Source organism: Thamnophis elegans, chromosome 5 (assembly GCF_009769535.1).
Source record: "Thamnophis elegans isolate rThaEle1 chromosome 5, rThaEle1.pri, whole genome shotgun sequence".
Taxonomy (NCBI): Eukaryota; Metazoa; Chordata; class Lepidosauria; order Squamata; family Colubridae; genus Thamnophis; species Thamnophis elegans.
In genome coordinates this window covers 49,503,329-49,525,264 of record NC_045545.1, presented here as the reverse complement: position 1 = coordinate 49,525,264, position 21,936 = coordinate 49,503,329, and the positions used below count along the sequence as shown (strand labels likewise).

Sequence of the window (21,936 nt, the reverse complement as noted above, 5' to 3'; positions counted from 1 at the left end):
TTTAGTTGCATCTTTCTGAATCAAGTATGTTTTTCCAGTTGTCAACCATTCATCAATTTGGCCCTTTTGTAAAATTTCATTCAGTTGCCTGGCCAATATTGCATGTAAACTGGTCAGATATTTGAGCCAGAAACCATGTAATTGGTCCTTTCCAGGTGATGTCCAATTCTTTACCTTTTTAACTCGATTTTTGACCATCTCAGTTGTTATTTCTAATACTTGCATTTGTTTGTTGCCAATGCTTTTCTCAAAGTCATGTATCCACTTTGCTTCCTTATTGTAGTCCTTTGCATTTTCCCACAATTCTTTCCAGAATTCAACTGTGGCCTGCTTTTCTGGTTTTTCACTTTTGGTGTCACCATTCACATTAAGACTTTGATAAAAATGCCGTTGGTTTGATCGAAATTGCTGATTTTGTTTATATTGGATGATTCGTGCCTCATATCTTTCAATTTTTCTAGCTGTTGCTGTTATCCGCTGTTTTAAAATCTCTACAGCTTCATTGATGTTTCTTGTATCCAATCTATATCTTCTGATTAGCCGATCTATGGTTTTGTTGTTTTTAAGCCGTTGCTCATGCATGTTCTTTAAGTTACTAGCATCTGCCCTTAATTTTTTGACTTTTTGTTCTAATCGGATTTTCCACTTTGACTTTGATGCTTTTTCCGTTGTGTGACTAGGTACTTTGATTTTAATGCCTAGTTCATTAGTGATTATTACAGCTGCGCTGTACATTAACTGGTTCGTTTCCAAGATGGATCCCGATTCAATTGTTGAAAACACTGCATTAACCATTTTCATGATAGGGGCCAAAATTTTCTTAGGCACAGTTTTTAGTGATGGTAAACGCTGCCTTTCCTCATTAAGCAGAAAATGCTCCATGATCTTATCCTTCAATTCTTTTTGTTTTTGAGTTAGTTCATCAGTTGGTTCAGTGATAACTGGTTCTAGTGGTGGTGGTGTTATTTCCTCCCCGAGAGCTTCTTCTGGGAGTTCTACTATAATGTCTTTAGTTGTGTCTTGAATATCAGTTATTTCTGCTTGTGATATTGTTTTTTTGGTTTTGCAATTTGCCTGAATTTCCTCAAGTTCAACTTCACTAAACACTTTATTCCGTATAATAAATCGCCTTTGATCTGCTAGTCGTTGTTCACTAACATTTGAATCTGGATATTGTTCTTTCCATAATTCATACATTCGCTTTAAATAACCTCTTTTTTCTGGCTCTGAGTTGTAGTAACAGGCCATTATGGCACGGTTTTCATCTGCACTATATTTTTGTCGTTTTGTTGGCTGGTCCACTTGTAGCCCACTTGTCGACGGATGTCCAGGGACTCCAACATCTGCCGCGGCCCTTGTTAACCTGCGCGACGACCGATGCAGTATAAAAGTTTTATTCGTTTCTTTCACCATATTGTATGGGTTGGCGGGGTTTTTTTTTAATGGAGCCAGTTGCCAACCTGACCCCAACCCTCCTCCTTTCTCATCCGGGCTTGGGACTGGCAACGGTGGAGTTTTTATTATTATTATTAGTATTATTATTATACACATTTATATGCTTCCCAATCCCGAAGGACTCTGGGCGGCTTACAAAAATAAACTTTTCTAGCGTCCTAACTCATCTTATAATGGTAGGTAGAAATGACCTTGAGAGGGAGGAAAAAGCTGCAGTTGGATAAAAGCATCTTAGCCAGCAGAAGGACATTTGAGTGTAGCAAAATTCTCATAAGCGATTCTCCCTAGTTTTTTGGGCTGTAAAGGTGACGGGAGAATGTACTTTCATACTTGCAAGATTCTGTTGATGTAACTTACAAATGACAGAGCAAATATTTTTGGATGTGCTTCAACACTGGAGGTTTTAAAGAAGAGATTGGACAACTATTTATCTGAAATGCTATAGGGTTTTCAGCTTGAACCAGGGGTTAGACTAGAAGACCTCCAAGGTCTCTTCCAATTCTTTTATTCTGTCTGGATTACTTTTCAAGGCTGACTTCAATCTTCCTAATCTGAAAGTACATCCCCCTCCCCATATTGTCTTCACAGCCCCCAAACTACGGAGAATCACTTCTGAGAAGTTTGCTACACCCACATTTTTATTATGAGACTAAGCTGCCTTTTAACCAACTGCTGACATGGCTGCAGCCCCCATACTATTACAGTTCTTTCCTGCAGATACTCCTTGACCTATAACTGTGATGGTGAACCTGTGGCATGTGTGCCAGAGATGCGACACAGAGCCCTCTCCGTGGGCACATGCACCATTGCCAGCTACTCTTCTGGTTTCCAACACGCTGGCCAGTTGGTTTTTGCAGGTGCCAGAGCATCGGAAAAGGGCCTGAAAAGCAGCCAAAACAGGTCGTTTTGGGGGGGCATTTTCAGGTCATTTTTGAGCCATTTTGACCCAAAAATGGCCTGAAAAACAACCTGAAAAGCAGCATGAAAATTGCCCCAAAAGCAAGCTGTTTTTCTGGCCAAAAAGGGCCCGAAAAACGGGCAAAAAACAGGCATGCGCACGCCAGCTAGCTGGTCTTCTGGTTTCCAGTGCTCTGGCACACACACATGCACACATGTTCCGGTTTGGGCACTCGATGCCAAAAAAGTTTGCCATCCCTGACCTATAACCATTTGTTGAGTGACAGTTTGAAGTTACAGCACTGAATGACCATTTTTCACACTTACGACAGCATCCCCATGGTTACGTGATCAAAATTCAGATGCTTGGCAACTAGCATGTATTTATGATGGTTGCAGTGCTCCAGGCCTATTTGCAACCCTCTGATGGGCAAAGTCAATAGGGAAGCCAGATTCACTTAACAATCATATTACTAACTTAACAAGTGCAGTTTCACATCTAACCAGATTCTCAGTCACCTAGGTCATGGTTATTCCCAAGGTGTTTTTTTTCACAAGGCAACTTTTTTCCCCTTGAAGATGTGTTGCTTCTCATCCAAGCTTTTTCACTTCTGACTGTCAGCAACACCTCCTCAAGAAAACCCAAGGAAATCCAGTTGCCTTTTGAAAATGCAATGATTCACTTAACAACTGTGGCAGTTTAGGTTGTAAAATGGGGCAAAACTCATTTAACCTACAGCTGGTTCATTCTTCCATGGATAGCTATTTCTGTTGAAGCAATTTTCCAGATCAGTCTTAACAATCACTGTCAATTGGTACATGTGCATAAAAATAACAGGAAAGAAAGAGTTCATGTGATTGACTAAGATTTCCAATTCATTATCCAGCAGCCAGAATACCTACCCTTCCCTTTGAAGTGGCCTTGTTTTTGCTTCCCTTTGGTCTACCACGTGGTCTCTTGGGTGTTGGTGCCTCACTGGGTTCTTGCTATAAACAAAGAGTATTACAATGAGTGACAGAGAAATAAATGTAGTTAATGCTTGCACATCCTCTCAGGGCATTTTGCTCTGTACCCGGAAGGTACAATGAAAGAAATAAAAGAGTTCCACCAATACAGCCAATTTAAAAATTTGATATGCAGAAACATTAATTTCTGACAGAGGTTCATAATACAGTCTATAGTGATTAAAGTACAAATTTCAAAGATGTAACACCATGACATATGTTTAGTGGTAGTCTACACATTTTCCTTATACTCATTTTATCATATAGATAAAACACAATGTTCAAGTGTTATATATACTACAGCTAGTGTTTCACATTTCCTATAACATTCCACTTATAGCTGTAAACTAGACGATCCATGACCCATTAGATAGATATTTCCTTACTCAAACACAGAAACAGAATGATGACAGGTGGGCAAAAAAGTGATAGTGGGAGTGACTTCTGGCTTGCTTCTGGCTTCCCCACTGAGTTTCTTTATGGAAAGCTGCCAGTGAACCTTGACAACCTTCCTTACTGCCTATTCTTTCATTACTCTCTCCCTCCCATTTTCCTATTCTTTTCCTTCTGTTCCTCCCTCTTATCTTGCTTCTTTCCCCCCCTATTTCTGTTCTTTCCCTCCCTCATTCATTTCTTCTCTTTTCTTCTTCCCTTGTTCCCTTTCCTTTTCTCCCTCCTTCTTGTTCCTCTCCCTCTTTCTTCCTTCCTCACTTCCTTTTCTCCTTCTCTCCCATCCTTTCTTCCTTTCCTTTCCCCTTTTTCCCAGGCCGGGTGGAGAATGGAACAAGGGAGCATGGTGTGGTGTGCTCCTATGGACTTGTTGAAAATGAGGATCACTGTGAGTGATTGTGGCAACTCTGAAGCAGTTGTGCTGAAGAACCCACAACTTCCCCAAATTTCAATGCCTCAGGAGAAATAGGTCCCAGCATTTTGCAAATTAGTCAACTTGAGTATCTTGACTGAAATTTTACCCTATAATGCACTGTTTCAACAAGTTAAAAGATTACAGACACAAAAATTGTAGTAGTATGTAGAAGCCAATGATCTAACACAATTAGTCTTTCTCCAAAAAGATTGTCACTGTACTACTTCAGGCAGATGGAGGTGATGTCAGTTGATACTTCACGTCAGCAAAAACCCCTAGACTGGTCTGATCTTGGATCTTTTTCTTGTAGAAGTAAAAGAAATTTTATACATGTACAAAGGATCAGGGTTCCCAAGACTTTGATCAGTGACTATAAACCCACAGCCCAGCCTCCCATTTGCAGCCCCTTAGCACTTTGACCAAATGTAACAAAAAGCATAAAAATTACCAAATTTTGGTTTGATCCATTTTCAAGTTTGATCCATTTTTATTTGGGTTGGTGGCTTTAAGGATGTGAATGAAAATAGTTTGAAAGAAAGGCTTCACAGTTTTAGTTTTACCCTTAGGTCCTTAAAATGCTACAAACAGTTCCTTCAAATTAACTAGTCTTGTTCAATGACATCACTATCACTAGAGAGCCTCATGTGATGCTCCATAACACGGGTGTCAAACTCACAGAGTCACATTGCCATCATGTGATGTATTGAGACAATTTTTCTCTTTGTGGAGCTGGGTTGGGTGTAGCCTGTGCGTGATGCATCCAGCCCGCAAGCCCCCATTTTGACGCTTCTGCTCCATTACATTGGGAGGTGGATTTGAGGTTCAAATAGCATTCCAGTTTATATAGAAAAAATTAAAAATAATGGCACATATATTTGCTTTTGGTAAAATAGATTATATACCATGAAGCTGTCATCCAAAATCAAAATTATACTTCAGTATCTTGGATAAATAGTTATGTCTATAATCCGGGCCTATATTTACTCAGATTATATGCTTTTAAGTTATACATATGGAAAGAAATGTTAACTGACTCAACTATTAATAGTGTACATTTGGAAAATCAATGTTTTTCAAATGTACTATAGTGAGAATGTTACTGCAAATGCACAGCTGCATTTTCTCTCTTATTTAGTGAGCCTATATCACTAAAGACAAATATACTTTGTCTTTACAAAGGATCATGGCCAACACATTTGTAGAACAGACTGTATGGAATCTGTTTCTTAGTTGCTTATAGACCAGTGGTTCTCAACCTTCCCAATGCTGCGACCCTTTAATACAGTTCCTCATGTTGTTGTGACCCCCAACCATAAAATTATTTTCGTTGCTACTTCATAACTGTAATTTTGCTACTGTTATGAATCGTAATATAAATATCTGATATGCAGGATGTATTTTCATTATTACAAATTGAACATAATTAAAGCATAGTGATTAATCACAAAAACAGTATGTAATTATATATTGTGAAATGGTTTGCTAATGGAAATAATATATATAATATAATATAACCTCTAACCTTGTTACAAAAAGTCCATGAAACATTTCAGTTGGTAACAAAATAAAAATAAAATGGAGAAGACAGTAAAAAAAAATGGGTCAAAGAGAAATACAGTACTAGATTGGATATCCCCTCCTATTTTTCATCTTGTCCTACTGGTTCTTTATGATTTATCAATTGTTGTTTGTAGCTAATGATTGTAACTATTATTATGACCTATGACCTATTACTTGCGGTTTATATGTACAGTATGATTTGGTGCACTGGAGACAAATTCCTTGTGTGTCTTATCACACTTCACCAATAAACATTTCTATTCCATCCTATTCCTATTCCATTCCTATTCCTATTCCCATTCCATTTTCCTATTCCCATCCCATTTTCCTATTCCCATTCCATTTTCCTATTCCATTCCATTCTATTCTAAGCATGGAAACTTAAAACTAAAAAGGTTTAGTGCTTTATTTTTTTTCAAAGCGGCTGCTGAAGATGTTTTGTAACGGCTATCTTTTTTCGCCTCTGCCCCTAAGCTCCTGGAATCCTCTCGCTCCCAAGTTTTCCAACCACTCATTCATTGATATCGCGGGAAGAAAACAAAGGCGGTCTCCTTGTGAATGGACAGAAGTTTTTACAGAAAAGGGAAAACCTGAACGTCTGGAGCCAGCTGCTGCACAGAGCCCGCATGAACTTCCGAGCCTCCGAGGAGGCGGCGGCTGTGGACTGAAGGGACATAGTCACTATCCTTCCTGCCTTGGTTTTCGGCTCCTTCTTCCTGGTGTCCCCTCCCCTCGCTGCTGGGAGACCGAGACCGACCCGGCCACCTCTCAGGGCACTGCCTTGCTGGCACTCAGGCGCTCCATTCGCCCCCCTTCCCTCATCAAACGCATCTGTGCCTCATGTCGCAATTGGCTGGGCGCCTGCTGTCTTCGCGCCGCCGCTCCTGTCAGGTAGCCCCTCCTTTTCACAAGGCAGAGGCTGCCACCACCATTGCTGCCACTCCCCTGGCTCCAAACACTGGCACGCAGGTTTCTCGGTTCCTAAGACCATCGAAAATATGTCTTTTCCGATGGTATTAGGTGGCCCCTGTGAAAGGGTGGTTCGACCCTCAAAGGGGTCGCGACTCACAGGTTAAGAACCGCTGTTATAGACATTAAACATATGAAGAACAAAACTATTGTAGGGCAGAGAAGCCTCATTTTCATAAACCTAAGTCTGTGCTGTTGCTGTAAACTACAGTGCAATGGATTTGTTTTTTTAAAATGTCATTACAGAAATGATGTAAATGATGACATCTGCGTAATGACAAAATGCAAATAACATAAATTTCCATGATACCCTACTTTCCAGCTGAATGTACTGCCTTCAAAAACAGGTACCATATTTTTCGGAATATAAGATGTACTGGAGTATAAGATGTACCTTAGCTTTGGGGGAGGAAAATAGGAAAAAAAAAATCTGCCTACCAGGTATTCATCTGGCTAGTGTCCTTATTCTGGTCAGCTTCAGCACATAAGTTTGCTGGTTTTGAGTGCGCATGTGCGCTTTTTATCCCCTGGTTGGGGATAAAAAATAGCTTCTAAAGCACAGCTGATTGTTGGAGGGAGCAGCAATGAGAAACGCAGTTAGCACCTCATTAGGGCTGAAAAAAGTTTCGAAAAAGCTACATTCAGAGTATAACATGCACCCAAATTTTCAGCCTCTTTTAAGAAGTGGGGGAGAGTACGTCTTATACTCCAAAAAATACGGCATGTCCTTCCCATAATTAGTTCACTGAAATGAATTTTCACTGTAAAGGAAAATTCAGAGCAAAGAGATCAGGACAGAGGTTAAAGTTCTAGTAATTGTGAAGTGATTCCCTATCAAAATGTTCTGTTGGATCATATTATAAAGGATGTGATTCAAAATCCTTTGACGATCAATAGTAGTGAGACAAAAAACATAAACTCTTTAGAAACCCAATATGTGCTCAGTGTGTTCAATGACACAATACACTGTATTAACTGCTTGAGAACCTCTACTTATTAATAGGACTTAACTGAAGCTCTGGTCGTATTACAGATGACAATATTGCAGAGTTGCATACAATTCTACAGAGTTCCCAAACTTTCAGTTGAAACAATCTCTATTCTTTCTGGGATCAAAATAAGCCACTCTAAGGCAATATTGCTGAACTACTAGTCCTGGTATACCAGGCTACTCCAGTCATTGAACTTTTTTAGATGCTACTGAAGTACTTTCTAGATAGTTTAGGAAGGAAAATATGTTACTTCTGAATTATGAAAATGGGCAGAGATTCAGAATTTGCTTCAGTACTCCTCTACAGAACTGTGTTTGTCCCAGAAACAAAGGAGTTATATTGTCACAATTACTGCCAGCATCATAAAGCAGGATGCCCTGATTCCCAGAGGAGTTGCTTTCATTAAATATGCAAAGTAAATGACCTACTAATGTTTAACTTTCGCTGTGTATCATCAATAGCTTTGGTTGCACCATAGTAATACTGCTTTGCATTTCCCTTTGACTATGACTCAGTTGCTTTAAGCAATAACCAGTCAGAGGCAAGATTCATAGTACATCTTGCAAAAGCTTCCCCTAATAACACAAGGGCAGCTGAATATTGTACAAACCTGGGGTTGCTTCCTGGGCCGACCTCGTCCTCTCTTCTCTGAAACATCCTTGTCTTGTTTAGCAGACAGGGGCTGGCTTGATTTTGCACTGGATTCACTCATCTTCTCTCTTTTAAAAAGGACAGATATAAAATGATTCTGTTAATTCATTTCTCTCCAATGTCAACATATGTAGATTTAAAAGTAGATTTCATTCTGGCTATTACAATATCAAACCTTAGGAAAGGGTATGAATAATGCAGAGTGTCTTTAAGGTTTGGTCCTCTCCCTGCTCAGAGAGCAAAAGAAAAGCCCAGTCTACACTTTCAAGAGGTGCTCTTAACCAAGCAAAGAGCGAATGCCCTCTATTTGCCTCAGTAGGGAAAAGCAGAGTGCTTTGAAAAATGGATCTATTCAGATCAGCATGCTCCAAAGGCATCCAAAGGGCCCCCTGTTCTAAATTTATTTGTGTGTGTGTGTGTGTGTGTGTGTGTGTGTGTGTATGTATGTGTGTCTGTCTGCTTCACTGCAGTACAACATATAGGCTAACACAAATATCATGAATGACCATTATTAGAAGAGTTGGCTGCACTACTCCGTCATCCTGCCAAGCCTGAAATTAGAACACTTCCGATTTTTATTAAAGGCTACATGTTTTACTGGGCTAAGAATATCAGTGCTTCTTAGAAGTTAATCAAACTCACTTCACATTTATTGTGGTACCAACAGATTATCATCCAGCTTTTACAATATTTTTTTTAATAATTGATACCAAATTAAATATGCAATTAGTTATTAGCTTTAGTCCATGAATTCATTAATTTATCATTGAACGATAGAAGAATAACCTAAGTTCTGAATGAAAAAAGAATACGGTTTGTTTTAAATGATGCCTCAGAGCAAAAAGTGTTCCCTGCTATGGAAAAGAGGGCTGTGTTCACAGGCATTTTTTGTATAGTAAGCCCTTGTATTTTAAGGTGAATTCTCTGAAGATCGTTTTGAGTCTAAGTCTTATAACTACCATAGCACTGCCAGGGTTAAAATTACAATGAAGAGAAATTAATACCAATTACAATTACAATAACATTTTAGTGGCCCATATAGCTTATATATTTATACAAAAATAAAAAAGAGGGGTAAATGCGTTTCTTACCTGCCATGAAAAAAATAAGGTGAAGTGGTAGACAAGTGTATTATGAGGATTAGTGAGCAGCAACTTCACTAATTGTTCTTCTGGCAATAGGTGTTTTGGTGACCAGCTAATGCCACCATGTACATGGATTGCCTTTGTACATGACGGCCCTCCCATCCCATGATAGACATTTTCTTAATATTGCCACAATTTCCACTTAATTTCCAAATGTGACCAAAGATTTAAAAAAATGTGCCTTCCCCTTCTCTTACGTACACCATTAGAAGTTTAGTCTGTGGCATTGACAATTAGAAATAGACATCTTGAAGCTTCCCATATGCAAAGTTCTGAAGAATACAGTTCATAGGATCAGGCATTTTTAAGATACAATACTTGATAAAGCTTCATTATTTACAAATATTGCCAGTAGCAAAGCCTGTTTTTATCCTTATTCCTAGCATACAGTTTAAAAGGTCCACATTTTTTAGATTACAACATTATCTAAATAATTTTTCTTCAAAGCTTATAAATTCAAAAAGTTGAGAAAGGATCACTTTTTCTAATAAAACAAACTCAGCCAAGAAAACAAAATTATGAGAGTTTTTATGAGATGACCAAAGGAGATTGTTTTGGACTTGGAATTAGCTGCCTGCAGGATGTAGATATTTCTAGGAACATTGTTTAAAAATATATACTCCAGACAGATTTATGAACTTTGAACACAGAGAGTACTAGTCTTTTTTTACAAAATTTGACTCATACTCAATTATGGAAGTGACTCATGCTTTTTTTTAAAGAGCCAGACACTTATAAATAATATTCAGAAATGCTTACTGTGGAGTTGAACTTACTGAATTTAGTGTGGATTTACTTTGGAATAAATGTATTAAGGACTGAATAGTAGTCTTTAAGGAACTGCTATGAAATTATGGTCCCCATGCCACAAGTTTCAATAAGGATTAAAGGTGGCCAATCTTTTTCAATCTTGGTATCAAACCTGTTCTTTCTGCTATATGAAGCATATTCAGTAATGTTGTATTACCACTGCAAAGTGCAGTCAGAATTTTCAAGCCCATATTTGAGAATTTAGTGGGGTATAAATAAATAAATAAATAAATAAATAAATAAATAAATAAATAAATATTTCATCCCTTGAATCAATCAAAATAAAAAAAGAGGGAAAATGGTCCCATTCAATTTGCGGTTGCAAAGAGGTGCTGAGAAAGATGCATTCTGCCAATCAATTCCTTATGAATGACATAAATAGATCTACTCACCTAAGATTAAAAATCCACCATCACAAACCACATTCTGAAGCCATCAATACATCTTCACATACATACATATTACATTATTCCCTTTTGTGGTAGAATACAATTATGCAAAAGAAAAGAAGCTGAAGAAATTAACATGGAATAGAAAAAAACATAGCTAAAATTATATTACACTAACACTATTCACTATACTCAACATATTTTCCTATCCTTGAAAACCATCCCTGCCTCTCCCATACTCTGATTCATATATTGCTTTTTGTTCTTTAGACCTCATCAGCTCCACCCAAGCATAACTTTCTTGGTCTTCCCCTTCCTCTCAAGTCATTTGTTTGTTCTTCATATATTTGTTTTGTAATTCAATCCTCATTTACTCTCTGTATGTTCAAACCACTTCCAATGTTTTTTTTTCATATTGGTCACTCACTTTTGAATTCAATACAGTCATCCATCACTCATTCATTCTTGACCCCATCTCTTTTTGATGTAGCCACACACTTAAATATCCTGTTCCTATTGCATTCAAGTGATTGTTATGTTCCTCTTCACATATCCAGCTCTCGCTTCCATACAACTAAATGGGCAAAAAAGCATGCTGTTATTCACAGCCATTTTTTGCTTCTTTTGGCAAACATTCATTTTCACACAGATTTTACTTCAGCTGTATAATGCCCACTGCATTCAGCAAACCAACTTTCAACACACTCTTGCAAAATATCCCATAACTCATACATATTTACTTAATCATAGGTTTTCTCCAAATAAACTCATATACTTTTACTTTTTCAATAATATGTTGAAGAATAAAGATGGGCTGCCTACCCCATGTCCAGACTGTAACTGTGCTATATTCTCCTCTTCCTTGAATCAGAATTCTGACAAACTTGTTCCTAGGGCCACTTCTAATCCTCCTTGTGGTTTTAGCATTCACTTTTGCTATCTTTCTTTTTCTGTGGGAGAACATTATGGCATTCTTCCAGATATCAGGCACAGGTGTTGGCTTCATACATGTGATCCACATCCATATTTTAATGTTTCTTTAGTGATACCAGCTATTACTTCTCAGTCTAAGATTCTCACATTTATTTCCATTTCATTAGTGTTTCTTGGACACTAAGAACATTTCAACTCCAATCTTTGACATATCACTTTTATTCCATGTATACTTCTCAAATATTCTTTCTAACATACCATCATCACTTGAGTTTCATCCCAGTAGTCCCAGTTAAGAAATGGTTGCCCATTTCTTAATAATCAGGGTTTTGTATATTTCTCCCAATTTTCATTATATACAATCAAACCAGCCATATTTTTAGATTTATGTTTCTTTGTAATATGTATGAATATACAATTCACAAATTCAAAGCAGACCCTTTTCTAAACAAATATTGAATATACAATATTGTTCTCAATTATTCTTGAGTCTCCAAATGGCCTAATCACTTTTCTGTACTCTCTCATCTCATTCCCACTCATTCATATCATCTAGCAGAACAATTTATTCCACTAAGATTGTATTTTATTCAGGGTGTTCCATTTCCCCAAATTTACCTCTAGTTTTTCTATTCTCACTCACATGTAGCATTCCTGCTGCAACAAGACTTTGGGCAAAATCAGTCTTACTCCTCATGAGTAAGGAAGAGGAAGAAATGCTACTCCAAGCTAGCTAGGATCTCAATGCTAGAAACGACCTTGTGCGCACATTGTTGCCTTCACCTCACAAACTAGAAAATATATGAATGTACCAATCAGGGACGTGCTGTCACTAGAGGCAAGGGAGGCGGAGCCTCACCAGTCTCCTCAGGAAAAAGAAAGAAATTTAAATATATTTTATTAAATAATTAAAGCCAAGATAGTTGCTACCAGATTCCAGCTCACAGTGGCTTGGTGTCTGCTTAGTGTTAACCAAAGCAGGAGGCGAGAGAACTCGGGGCCTCTTTTCCATAAGGAATTTTTCGCCTTCTAAAAGTTAATAAAGAGTTAAAAGGCAAAGAAGTTCAGATGGAAAAAAGGCACCAATTCTCCCGCCTCCTGATTTGGAAGCAGCCAATCGTGTCTTCTTGAGCATGCTTACGTTGGGCGGGGCGTGCTTCAGAGGAGAGAGGAGTGGGCGAGAAGGAGGAGGCTGCCTCTTTGCTGCAGACCTGGGCGCTTGGCGGCTCCCGCGATGCAAAGTGCCCCACCATCCTCGATGCTGCCGCCCGCTGCCCCGACCTGCTTCTCCAGGCTTTGCCGCTGGAAGTCCCGGATCGTCTCTGGGGGAAGGCTGGGTGAGAAGCGGAGCGAAGCTTCTCTGTGGCCTCCCGGCGCTGCGCAGAGGCTCTTGCAGGAGCACGTGTCAGTGGCTGGCGGCCTGGAGCGGCCCCGGCTGTGAGACAAGGGAGCACTTAAAGCAGCCGCTGCCACCACCGCCCCTCCTTCACCCAGCGGGGCGGTGGTGGCGGCAGCGGCTACTATAAGTGCTCCCTTGTCTCACAGCAGGGGCTGCTCCAGGCCGCTGGCCGCTGACACGTGCTCCTGCAAGAGCCTCTGGGCAGCGCCGGGAGGCCGCAGAGAAGCTTCGCTCCGTTTTTCACTCAGCCTTCCCCCAGAGGTGATCCGGGACTTCCAGCGGCGGAACATGGAGAAGCAGTGGACGCAGGCCGGGACAGTGGGGCACTTTGCATCGCGGGAGCCACCAAGCGCCTTTGCTGCAGACCCGGGTGCTTGGTTGCTCCCGCGATGCAAATCCCCCCCCCGCCGAGGCTGACCGCTGCCCTGCTGAGCCTCACCAGGTATCAACCTCACCGCACGTCACTGGTACCAATAATCACTCAGGATATAACATAACCAATACAGAATCAACACACTTTCAAGAAATATTATACATTTCCCTTCTAAAAACCTGTCACAATGCACTGAGGAAAATGCAGAAGGTTGTGAATTCCAGAGCTGGTTCTGAGTTCTGATCACTGGAAAACTCTCATGCACAATGATTGAGGATGTAAAAGCAATCATCCTCACCAAGTTATTAACAAAATGTGAAATCTACATTGAGACAATATTTTTATCAATCCAAGTTTTAATTCAAATTTCCATCAGACCAAAAATAGACTGTAGAAGGGAAAACTGTACATGACATCATTGGAAAATCATACTGTTTTGAGTTGGGAAGCCTTATCAATTCAGTAGATAAATTATCATCTACAAACAGGAATGTGGAGGGAGGGGGGAACTCAGGGGGGGAGGCAGAGGCACAGGGAGGGAGGGAGAAATAGATGTGAAGAGGGGAACAGGAAAATAATTTAAAATAATTTAAAATAACACAAATTGTGAGATCTCATAAACAGCATGCAAAAAGAAATTCATTGGTGAAAACACTTAAGAAGATAAAGGCAATAGCTTTATTATGTTGTGAATCTCTTTTTGGAGTTATGATTATAAACTAGGCTTCTTCCCCATCTGGTGCCATCCAGATGTGTAACTTCAGACAGCTTGCCTACTAATGACAGAAATTACAGTCTAATATCTGTAGAAGATACTAGCTTGAGAGAGATTGACATGAATTGAACATTATGTTTGTTCTGAGAAACTTATAGTGCATTTTATAAATTGCAATGTATATGTCATTCTACCATTCAAACTCAGAAATAGTTTGGCCTGTAGCTCTTTTACTTTTAGGAATTATGCTTTATACAGGTAGTCTTTCATTTATGACAAGGAGCCAAAAATGTCTGTTGCTAAGCAAGACAGTTGTTAAGTATGTTATGCCCCATTTTATAAGCATTTTGCTACAGTTGTTAAGCGAACCACTCCAATTAACGAATCATGTCATTAAGCAAATCTGGCTTCTCCCATTGACTTTGCTTATTGGAAGCTGGCTGGGAAGGTTGTAAATGATCACATGACCCCAGGACAGTGCAACCATCATAAATATATGCCAGATGCCAAGTACACACATTCCAATCACATGACCATGGGGATGCTGCAATGGTTGTAAGTGTAAAAACTGGTTGCAAGTCACCGTTTTCCTTTTTCGGTAATAACTTCAGGGTCAAACAGCTGTGTTGCGCTGTTGCACAGGTGAGCTGCCACCCAGCAAACCCCCTTTTCAGCCAGGCACAGCACCATTCACTGAGCTAGGGGTATCGCCAAGCCCTGTGAACGCCTGTTCGCCCCCCTCCGACTCCCGTGGCTTGGCGCCTTCGGAATGCTCCTAGGTCAGTGAATGTGGCTCTGCTGGCTGGAGAGGGGGGTTGCGCGAGCAGCTTTTCTGCTCCCTGCTCGTGCGCCTCCCAGCCTCACGATGCCCTTGCCTAACTCTCCCTGTTGCTTGACGTTGCCGCATGGTTTTTCTGCGGCTTCCAAAGCACGGAGGTTGAATGCCGAGTTTTCCGGAAGTTGCCACTCTGGGAATACACTCTATGGTTGTACGCTCTGGGAGTATGCTCTGCTGGCAGCCAGCCCACAACCATAGAGCGTACTCCCAGAGCAGTCGCTGCCGAAAGACTTGGCTGCGAATCTCCGGAGTTTGGAAGCCGGAGAATAGGTTATGCTCGGAACGCCGCGATGGTGGTGGCACCCTAGCCCTGCAGGGAGAGCTGGCCCAGGGCATGGTGAGGCTGGGAGGCACACGAGCTGGGGGCGGAACAGGCATTCGCGCAACTTCCCTTTCCCGCCATGCAGAGTGCCATGCACTGAGAAGGCTATCCCGAGCGCGCCAAGCCGTGGGGGCTGGGGGGAGGGCAGAGAACCACGCAGCTTAGCGCCTTTGGGATATCACTGGATTAGTGAGTGGCACTCTGCCTGGCTGGAAAGAGAGGTTGCCAGGTGGCTTCTCATGAGCGTGGTCACCTCATGGCTAGTGTGTTGGGCTGCTACGACAGTGCAACACAACCATTTGCCCGTGAGGCTGTGCCTGGCTCTACAGGTGCCCACTTGCAAGAGAGCAGCCACCCAGCAGCCCCAAAACATTAACCCCACCCCGATAATAAGGCACAACCAATATTTTTTGGGGTCAAAAGAAAATAAGACCCTGTCTTATTTTTGGGGAAACACGGTATTATTAACACGCTCTGATAAGGAATTCTACTCCACCTGCCTATCTGAAAAGATCTCTGTTCCAACTGCCATTTGGGCAAGGCCCGTGTGTGACTCATCCGGCCTGCCGGCTGGGAATTTGGAGAGGATCAATGGGGCCACCCTGAGGGAGAGAAGGGGGACAGAATAGGTTTCTGTGGGGCAAGGCTGAGGGAGAGAAGGGGGATAGGATAGGTTTCTGTGGCGCAAGGCTGAGGGAGAAAAGGGGATAAGATAGGAGAGGCCTCTATGGGGAAATCCTGAGGGAGAGAAGGGGAGAGAGGTGATCATAACTACTCATTGATTTTCAAGCTGTAAATGTTGATTTACAACTACAATTGAACCCAAAATGTATGTTGCTAAATGAAAAATTTGTAAGAGAGTTTTGCCCCATTTCTTCAGTGAATCATTAGTTTTTAAATTAGTAATACAGTTGCTAAGTCAGCGGTTCTCAACTTGTGGGTCGCCTAAGACCATCGGAAAACACATATTTTCGATGGTCTTAGGAACCGAGACACCAATTTTATGGTTGGGGGTCACCACAATTTGAGAAACTGTATTAAAGGGTCGCAACATTGAAAAGGTTGAGAACCACTGTGCTAAGTGAATCTGGTTTCCACATTGACTTGCTTGTCAGAAGGTTGCAAAAGGTGATCAGATGATCTTTGGACACAGCAACAGTCATAAATGTGAACCAGTTGTCAAACATCTGAATGTAAATCATATGACCATGGGGATGCTGCAATGGTCATAATTGTGAAAAAGTCACTTTTTTCAGTAGCGTTGTAACTTCAAATGGTCACTAAATGAACTGTTGTACATCAAGAATTACTTCCAAATTGATAAACAATTAATTCAGACTTTGGAAAGTCTTATCCCAACATGAAGAAACCAAAAAAACCAACACTATGATACAACAATGAAAGTTAATCTCCAGTTTTAAATGAATGCAGGAAAATGTATATCATAATGTGTTTACATCCTAAAATAGTGAATGCGGGAAGACTGAGAATGGAAAAAAGGAAAATGCTTTTTAAAATACTGGCTGAAGAAATGCTTATGCAGCATCCCTCCATCATTACATATTATTTTAGACAGCTATTAGGGTGAGAGAGATCACTCATTCCTCAAAATGAAGTTAAATGCCAGCAGTCACAACCTGTCACCCTTAGAAACAGCAATTTTCGGGGGTTATTTTTCTCCTCAAATACAGAACTCTGCCAATTCTTCTTCCATGTTCCCACACTCTGCTTGCACCACAACTGTTTGCTTCTATCTGATTAATAACAAATTAAATTTTGAAAGACAACAGGTTGCTCAATCCAAAATGGCTGGCCTAAATCCAAGCAGCACAGTGTTCTCCCAAGAGCTGGGGCACCTTCTGGGCAAATGCTTGGGTTTGCTTACAATATGCTGGAGGAAAACACATAAACACCAAATCATAAATTTGAAGAGGCTGTTTGAAAATAAGGCTGGCTTGGGAGATCCCTTAATGGAGCATTCCAGCGGGATTCTTTTGAAGCCCCAGAAGATGGGCTATTAAAAACAGCCAGTCCACTTGAAGTGCACATAACAAAAGGAAGTGATAAGGAAGGCTGGAGGGCCACACAGGAAGGTTAACAGAACTGGAAACTTTTGAAGAGCTGTCCTACAGGACACAAATGTTCAGTCCCCACAAGGCCTTGATTTGTGGGGGGAGGGAGAGTATGATCCTCCTTATGAACAGGAAAAATAATAAATGACTTTTTTTTTTCAAGTTAGCAAGCAGCTTTATATAAGAGAACACTGTTGGGGAAAGTTATACACTCCATCTTTTCCTTTTCCACTAAAACTAACCCTCCTGATCACTAGAAAGAGGAAAATAACCAAACTCTCTCTTCCAACCATTAGTAAATAGGTTGAGATGCCTCTTCAAGACACTTCCCCAATTCTAACAACATCAGTTAGCCAAGTATTAATAATATGCAGGCTAGGTGCATTACTTTCATGTCTGAACATATTTTCTATTTAAGTTCTCCAATATTTTCAAATTGAGCAATTCACTACCTCAAGACTGGAATCTAAATCTGCCTAATCAGAGCCTTTAATGAAAAAAACCAACATTCAAAATCAGTAGCTGCAGCTCACAAACTAAATATACATATCTTGGGCAATAGTGTGGGACCCTCCCCCCAACAGCAGCCAAAAGTTTTGCTCAAAAATGTAAGCCAGAAACGATACACAGGCTTTACAAATAAATGAATAAAGTAAACCCGCTAACAAAATCTAGTTAAATTTACCAATCATTTCAACATCTGAAAAGCTATAGCTCAGCTTATACCAATTTCCTTTAAAAGAAAACGAAAGCTCTGGCATCTTCCCCTTTAAAAGAACGGAAGGGGGTGTTTCTAGAAAACCAAATGCACCTGCTATTTGCACACACACACACACACATTTTCCCCCCAGATCTGCATGTCTATTGGAAGAAACCCACTGAAAAAAATAATAAGTGGACGAAAGTAGTGTCGCGCGATTTGAAAATGAATACAGCCCCAGCGTGCATGTATTTGTAAGGATCTCGAGAAGGGGGGGGGGCAGGGAAACCTGAAACACCAGCCGCCAGAGCTCCAATGTTATGGGAGTCTCGCAAAAAGGAGCAAGTTGCAATAAGCAAAGCAATTCCAACCGCTACCTACTCTCTTCTGGCGTTAAAAAAATAATTAAAAAAAATAAAAGAGACAAGATAAGGAATTCTAACCATCTAACCATGATCTGTATAAAAACATCCATCAGTTTTCCCACCCTGAATAAAATCCGGATCAAGTGTATTAGAATTTAACATTAAAGGCGAAGTGCTTGAGAAAAACCATATCTACTTAGCCACAAATTACAAGGCCATTCCGCCTTCCCCAATCCAGTGAGCTCTACTAAGACCTCCCTTCCCGCACATATAACCCTTCTCTTACTTGCATGCACGCTGAGAATAAAAGGCTGGAGAGTATTTTATTCCGCATGCCTTACTTGCTTCCTATTGTAAATTCCGAGCACAGATACATTTTTTTTGCAAACTGAAATGACTTTGCAAAATCCGGTTCTAAATTCTGCAAATGCAAAATAAGATTAACGGAACTTTTTTTTTAAAGAAATCACCAACTTACAATTACTCTTATTCGCGAATCTGTATACGTTTTTCCTTGTGTGTTGTGATGAAATGAAAATAATCCCCCCTTCTGGTTGCTGATGGTTGCAATTGCAGATCTGAAGCAGAAGGCTGGGAGACTTGCAATGGAAAAAAAGAGAGAGAAACAGCGTATAAGCAGACAGGCCCCCTCTTATTTATATAAATTTTTTAAAAAAATGTTCCAGGAGGAAGGAAGCTGGGTCAAAATCAATTGCTGAATTAAAAAAGTAAGAGGGGGAAAAAAGCCTCCTCTAAATCTTACTGGAGAGAACCCAGAAGCTAAAAATAGCAAAATCACACTCCAAATTAAATAAGGGCAGGCTGACTGGCTAAGGGGAGCTTAGCCTTTCCAGTGGAAGAGAGAAAGAGGGGGAGGGAGGGTAAAGGGGAAGAAGGAGGAGCCATTTGGCGTCTGCATCATCACCTGTGGGTGGAGGAAATATAAAAGAAAGCCGCAAGGGTGATTTTAAAAGGCTGCTTAGAGGGCTCGGGGGGGGGGGGGGAAGAGAAGCAGCGGCTGCGCTGAACTGCGAAGAACAAAAGGAAAACAACGGCGGGAGCGCTACCGTAGCTGTTGCCTTTCCCCTCGCGCCAAAAGATGAGGAACAAATGGGAGGGAACGCTTTGCAAAACTAAAAAAAAAAAAAAAAAATCCCTGCCCCCTTGTTTTGTTCCTTCATTTGAAGGCGGGGGCGGGGGGCGAATAAGTTTGTGATTTGAGTAGCTCAATGACCCTAAATAGGGTTGAAGCTGATTTAACAGGATTTCTTTGGAATATAATTTAGGGCCGGCCCAAATCTAGCCGAGATTGTGCCACACGATGTACGTGTTGGCGATTGGTGTGTTAAGGTTTTGGGAGTCAAAAGTCCTGGTTTTCCTTGTTTGTGGGAATGTATAATGCGATGAACTCCACGTTTAGTTTGGGATATAAACGTGGTTAAGCTATAATCTCCCCTCCCCCAACTTCTGATGCATCTTTTATTTCAAATAAGAAATTGAGAGGTAATAACTACTCTAGGTTGGAGATATGTGTTCATTGCAGGCGCCCTAAGAAGAAAATTACAGATTTCCAGGAGTCTTATCTTTAAGTTTACTGGCTTTAAAAAAAATATTTGTATTTGATTTTAAAATTTCAGGGTCCTGAGTCTTCACCTAGTCCTAATGCCATGAGTCTCAGGAATAGTGAGGTATTAGTGTAAACAATACTGTTCCTGCTTGCCACACATTTCTGAATGTATTTCAACTTGCAAAATATCTAAAACCTATCAAAGAGAAGATTTATCTTTGTGAGATACATGTGCAAGGATACTTTCTTGCACATGTATCACACAAATGCATGTGATTGAATTCTGTGCCTAATATAGAGCACCTCATTTGGTGCAGCTTGTGCTGTTAATTTTTGGGAGTGGGATTGGTTTATCTGTAGAGAAAGAGAAATAAAAAAAAATGGCCTGCAGCAGAGCAAAATGCCATTCTGACATTTTATTTCCAGGAATAATCTTGGGTCTTTCTTAGAAGATAAAATGATGGATGCCTAACTGCACCCCAGAGTATTTTATTGGTAGGGAGTATGGGGAGAGCAATAAGGTGGCTCTTGTAATGAACTGACCTTGATGTCAGCCATTTTGAGAGAGTTCTACCACAAGCTTGGAAAAGTCCAAATGTGCCTGCCAACTCATTGCATAATTGTTATTATGCTTTGTTATTATGAAGTATTAAGAAACTAACTTTTCCTAGGTCATGTACTTTATGTAGAACTTCCCAAAGGTTCCTTTATCAAGATGTTATATTCCATTTTTCTAACAAAAATAAAGGCCACGTTTTTACCATACCTACCTTCATATTCTACAAGTGCAGATCAGTTTAGGAAGGCCAACATATATCATCAACATATCAACATATTACATCATTCTAAATAGAATCCTTGAGGATGTAACATGTTTTCATAATCTATATCTTCAGACAAATGCTGTATTTTGGAATCTACATTAAATATAATGGGGTTAATTTACAAGTAAATAAATAGGGTGACATCCATCAGGTTTTATGAAAACATCTGGAGCAAAGGAAAGCAAGAACTTTATTGATAGCACTGAAGAGATGACAAGAACCATGTAGTCCCCCCCCCTGGTTTTCTTACAAATAAAAAATAAGTTTTATTAGAAGTCTACACATTTTCACATACTCGTGACTAGTGGATTTGAACATTGAAGGCTGCACTACAAAAATGTGCGTGGGCCAGAAGTTTTAATTTTTAAGTGATAGTTAACAGGATTTTTACTCCAAATCATAAATTTATTATTTCATATAATTTCTGTGGTGAGGTCTGCTCCTCTAGTGCTGCCGGTGGATACTGCCTGCCTGCCTGCCAGTCTGCCAGGACAGTGCTGAGCTAAACATAAATCAAACCGATATTAGGCCTATGTGACAAGTTTTTTGTTGCAACCAATGGATCTACAGCCATCTCTGTCAAAATGCAGAGATGACCCTGATGCTGTGCAAGATGGCATTTTTGGATCCAAAAAGAGGATTCTGCACCTGTAGGAGTAACACTAGGAGGAGGATGATACATTTCATAATTTTCTCATTCAGACTTACAGGCCATTTGAACTCTTTCAGCTAGCTTTCAAAAGCTTTCAGGGACTTCATATGTACTAATAAGATTAAGGAACAGTCTAAATTAATTGACAGAATAAAGTATACAGGTGGAAGATTTGAATCAAATAGGATCAAAAGAATCCCATAAATGCAAAATAAGTGCTGATTGAAGCTAATTAAAATAAATTTCCCATTAATTCTAAATAAATGTGAACTGGCTTGTGATTTAATGAATGCAGCTGGATGGTAATATATAATCGAAAACAAATCCTTCACTATACTTATTCTGGAAAACGAGTATGTGTGCCAAGTCTACCTTTTTTTAAATTAAAATGAGTGATACTAATAATTTTGCTTTTGAGTAAATGTGACTAAATTACTG

General features: G+C 40.1%; 1 protein-coding gene across 1 annotated transcript in view; it reads right to left on the bottom strand.

The window, feature by feature from the left end:
* Positions 1-19,344, bottom strand: part of HMGA1 (high mobility group AT-hook 1) — a 34,784-nt gene extending 15,440 nt beyond the window's left edge. The window contains exons 1-3 of the mRNA XM_032218868.1: positions 18,934-19,344; positions 8,354-8,462; positions 3,256-3,339 (exon numbers count right to left, since the gene is read on the bottom strand). Coding sequence (XP_032074759.1) covers positions 3,256-3,339; positions 8,354-8,455 — 186 coding nt within the window. The 5' untranslated portion in view covers positions 8,456-8,462; positions 18,934-19,344. The remainder of the gene's footprint in view (positions 1-3,255; positions 3,340-8,353; positions 8,463-18,933) is intronic.
* Positions 19,345-21,936: the final 2,592 nt, after the last annotated feature.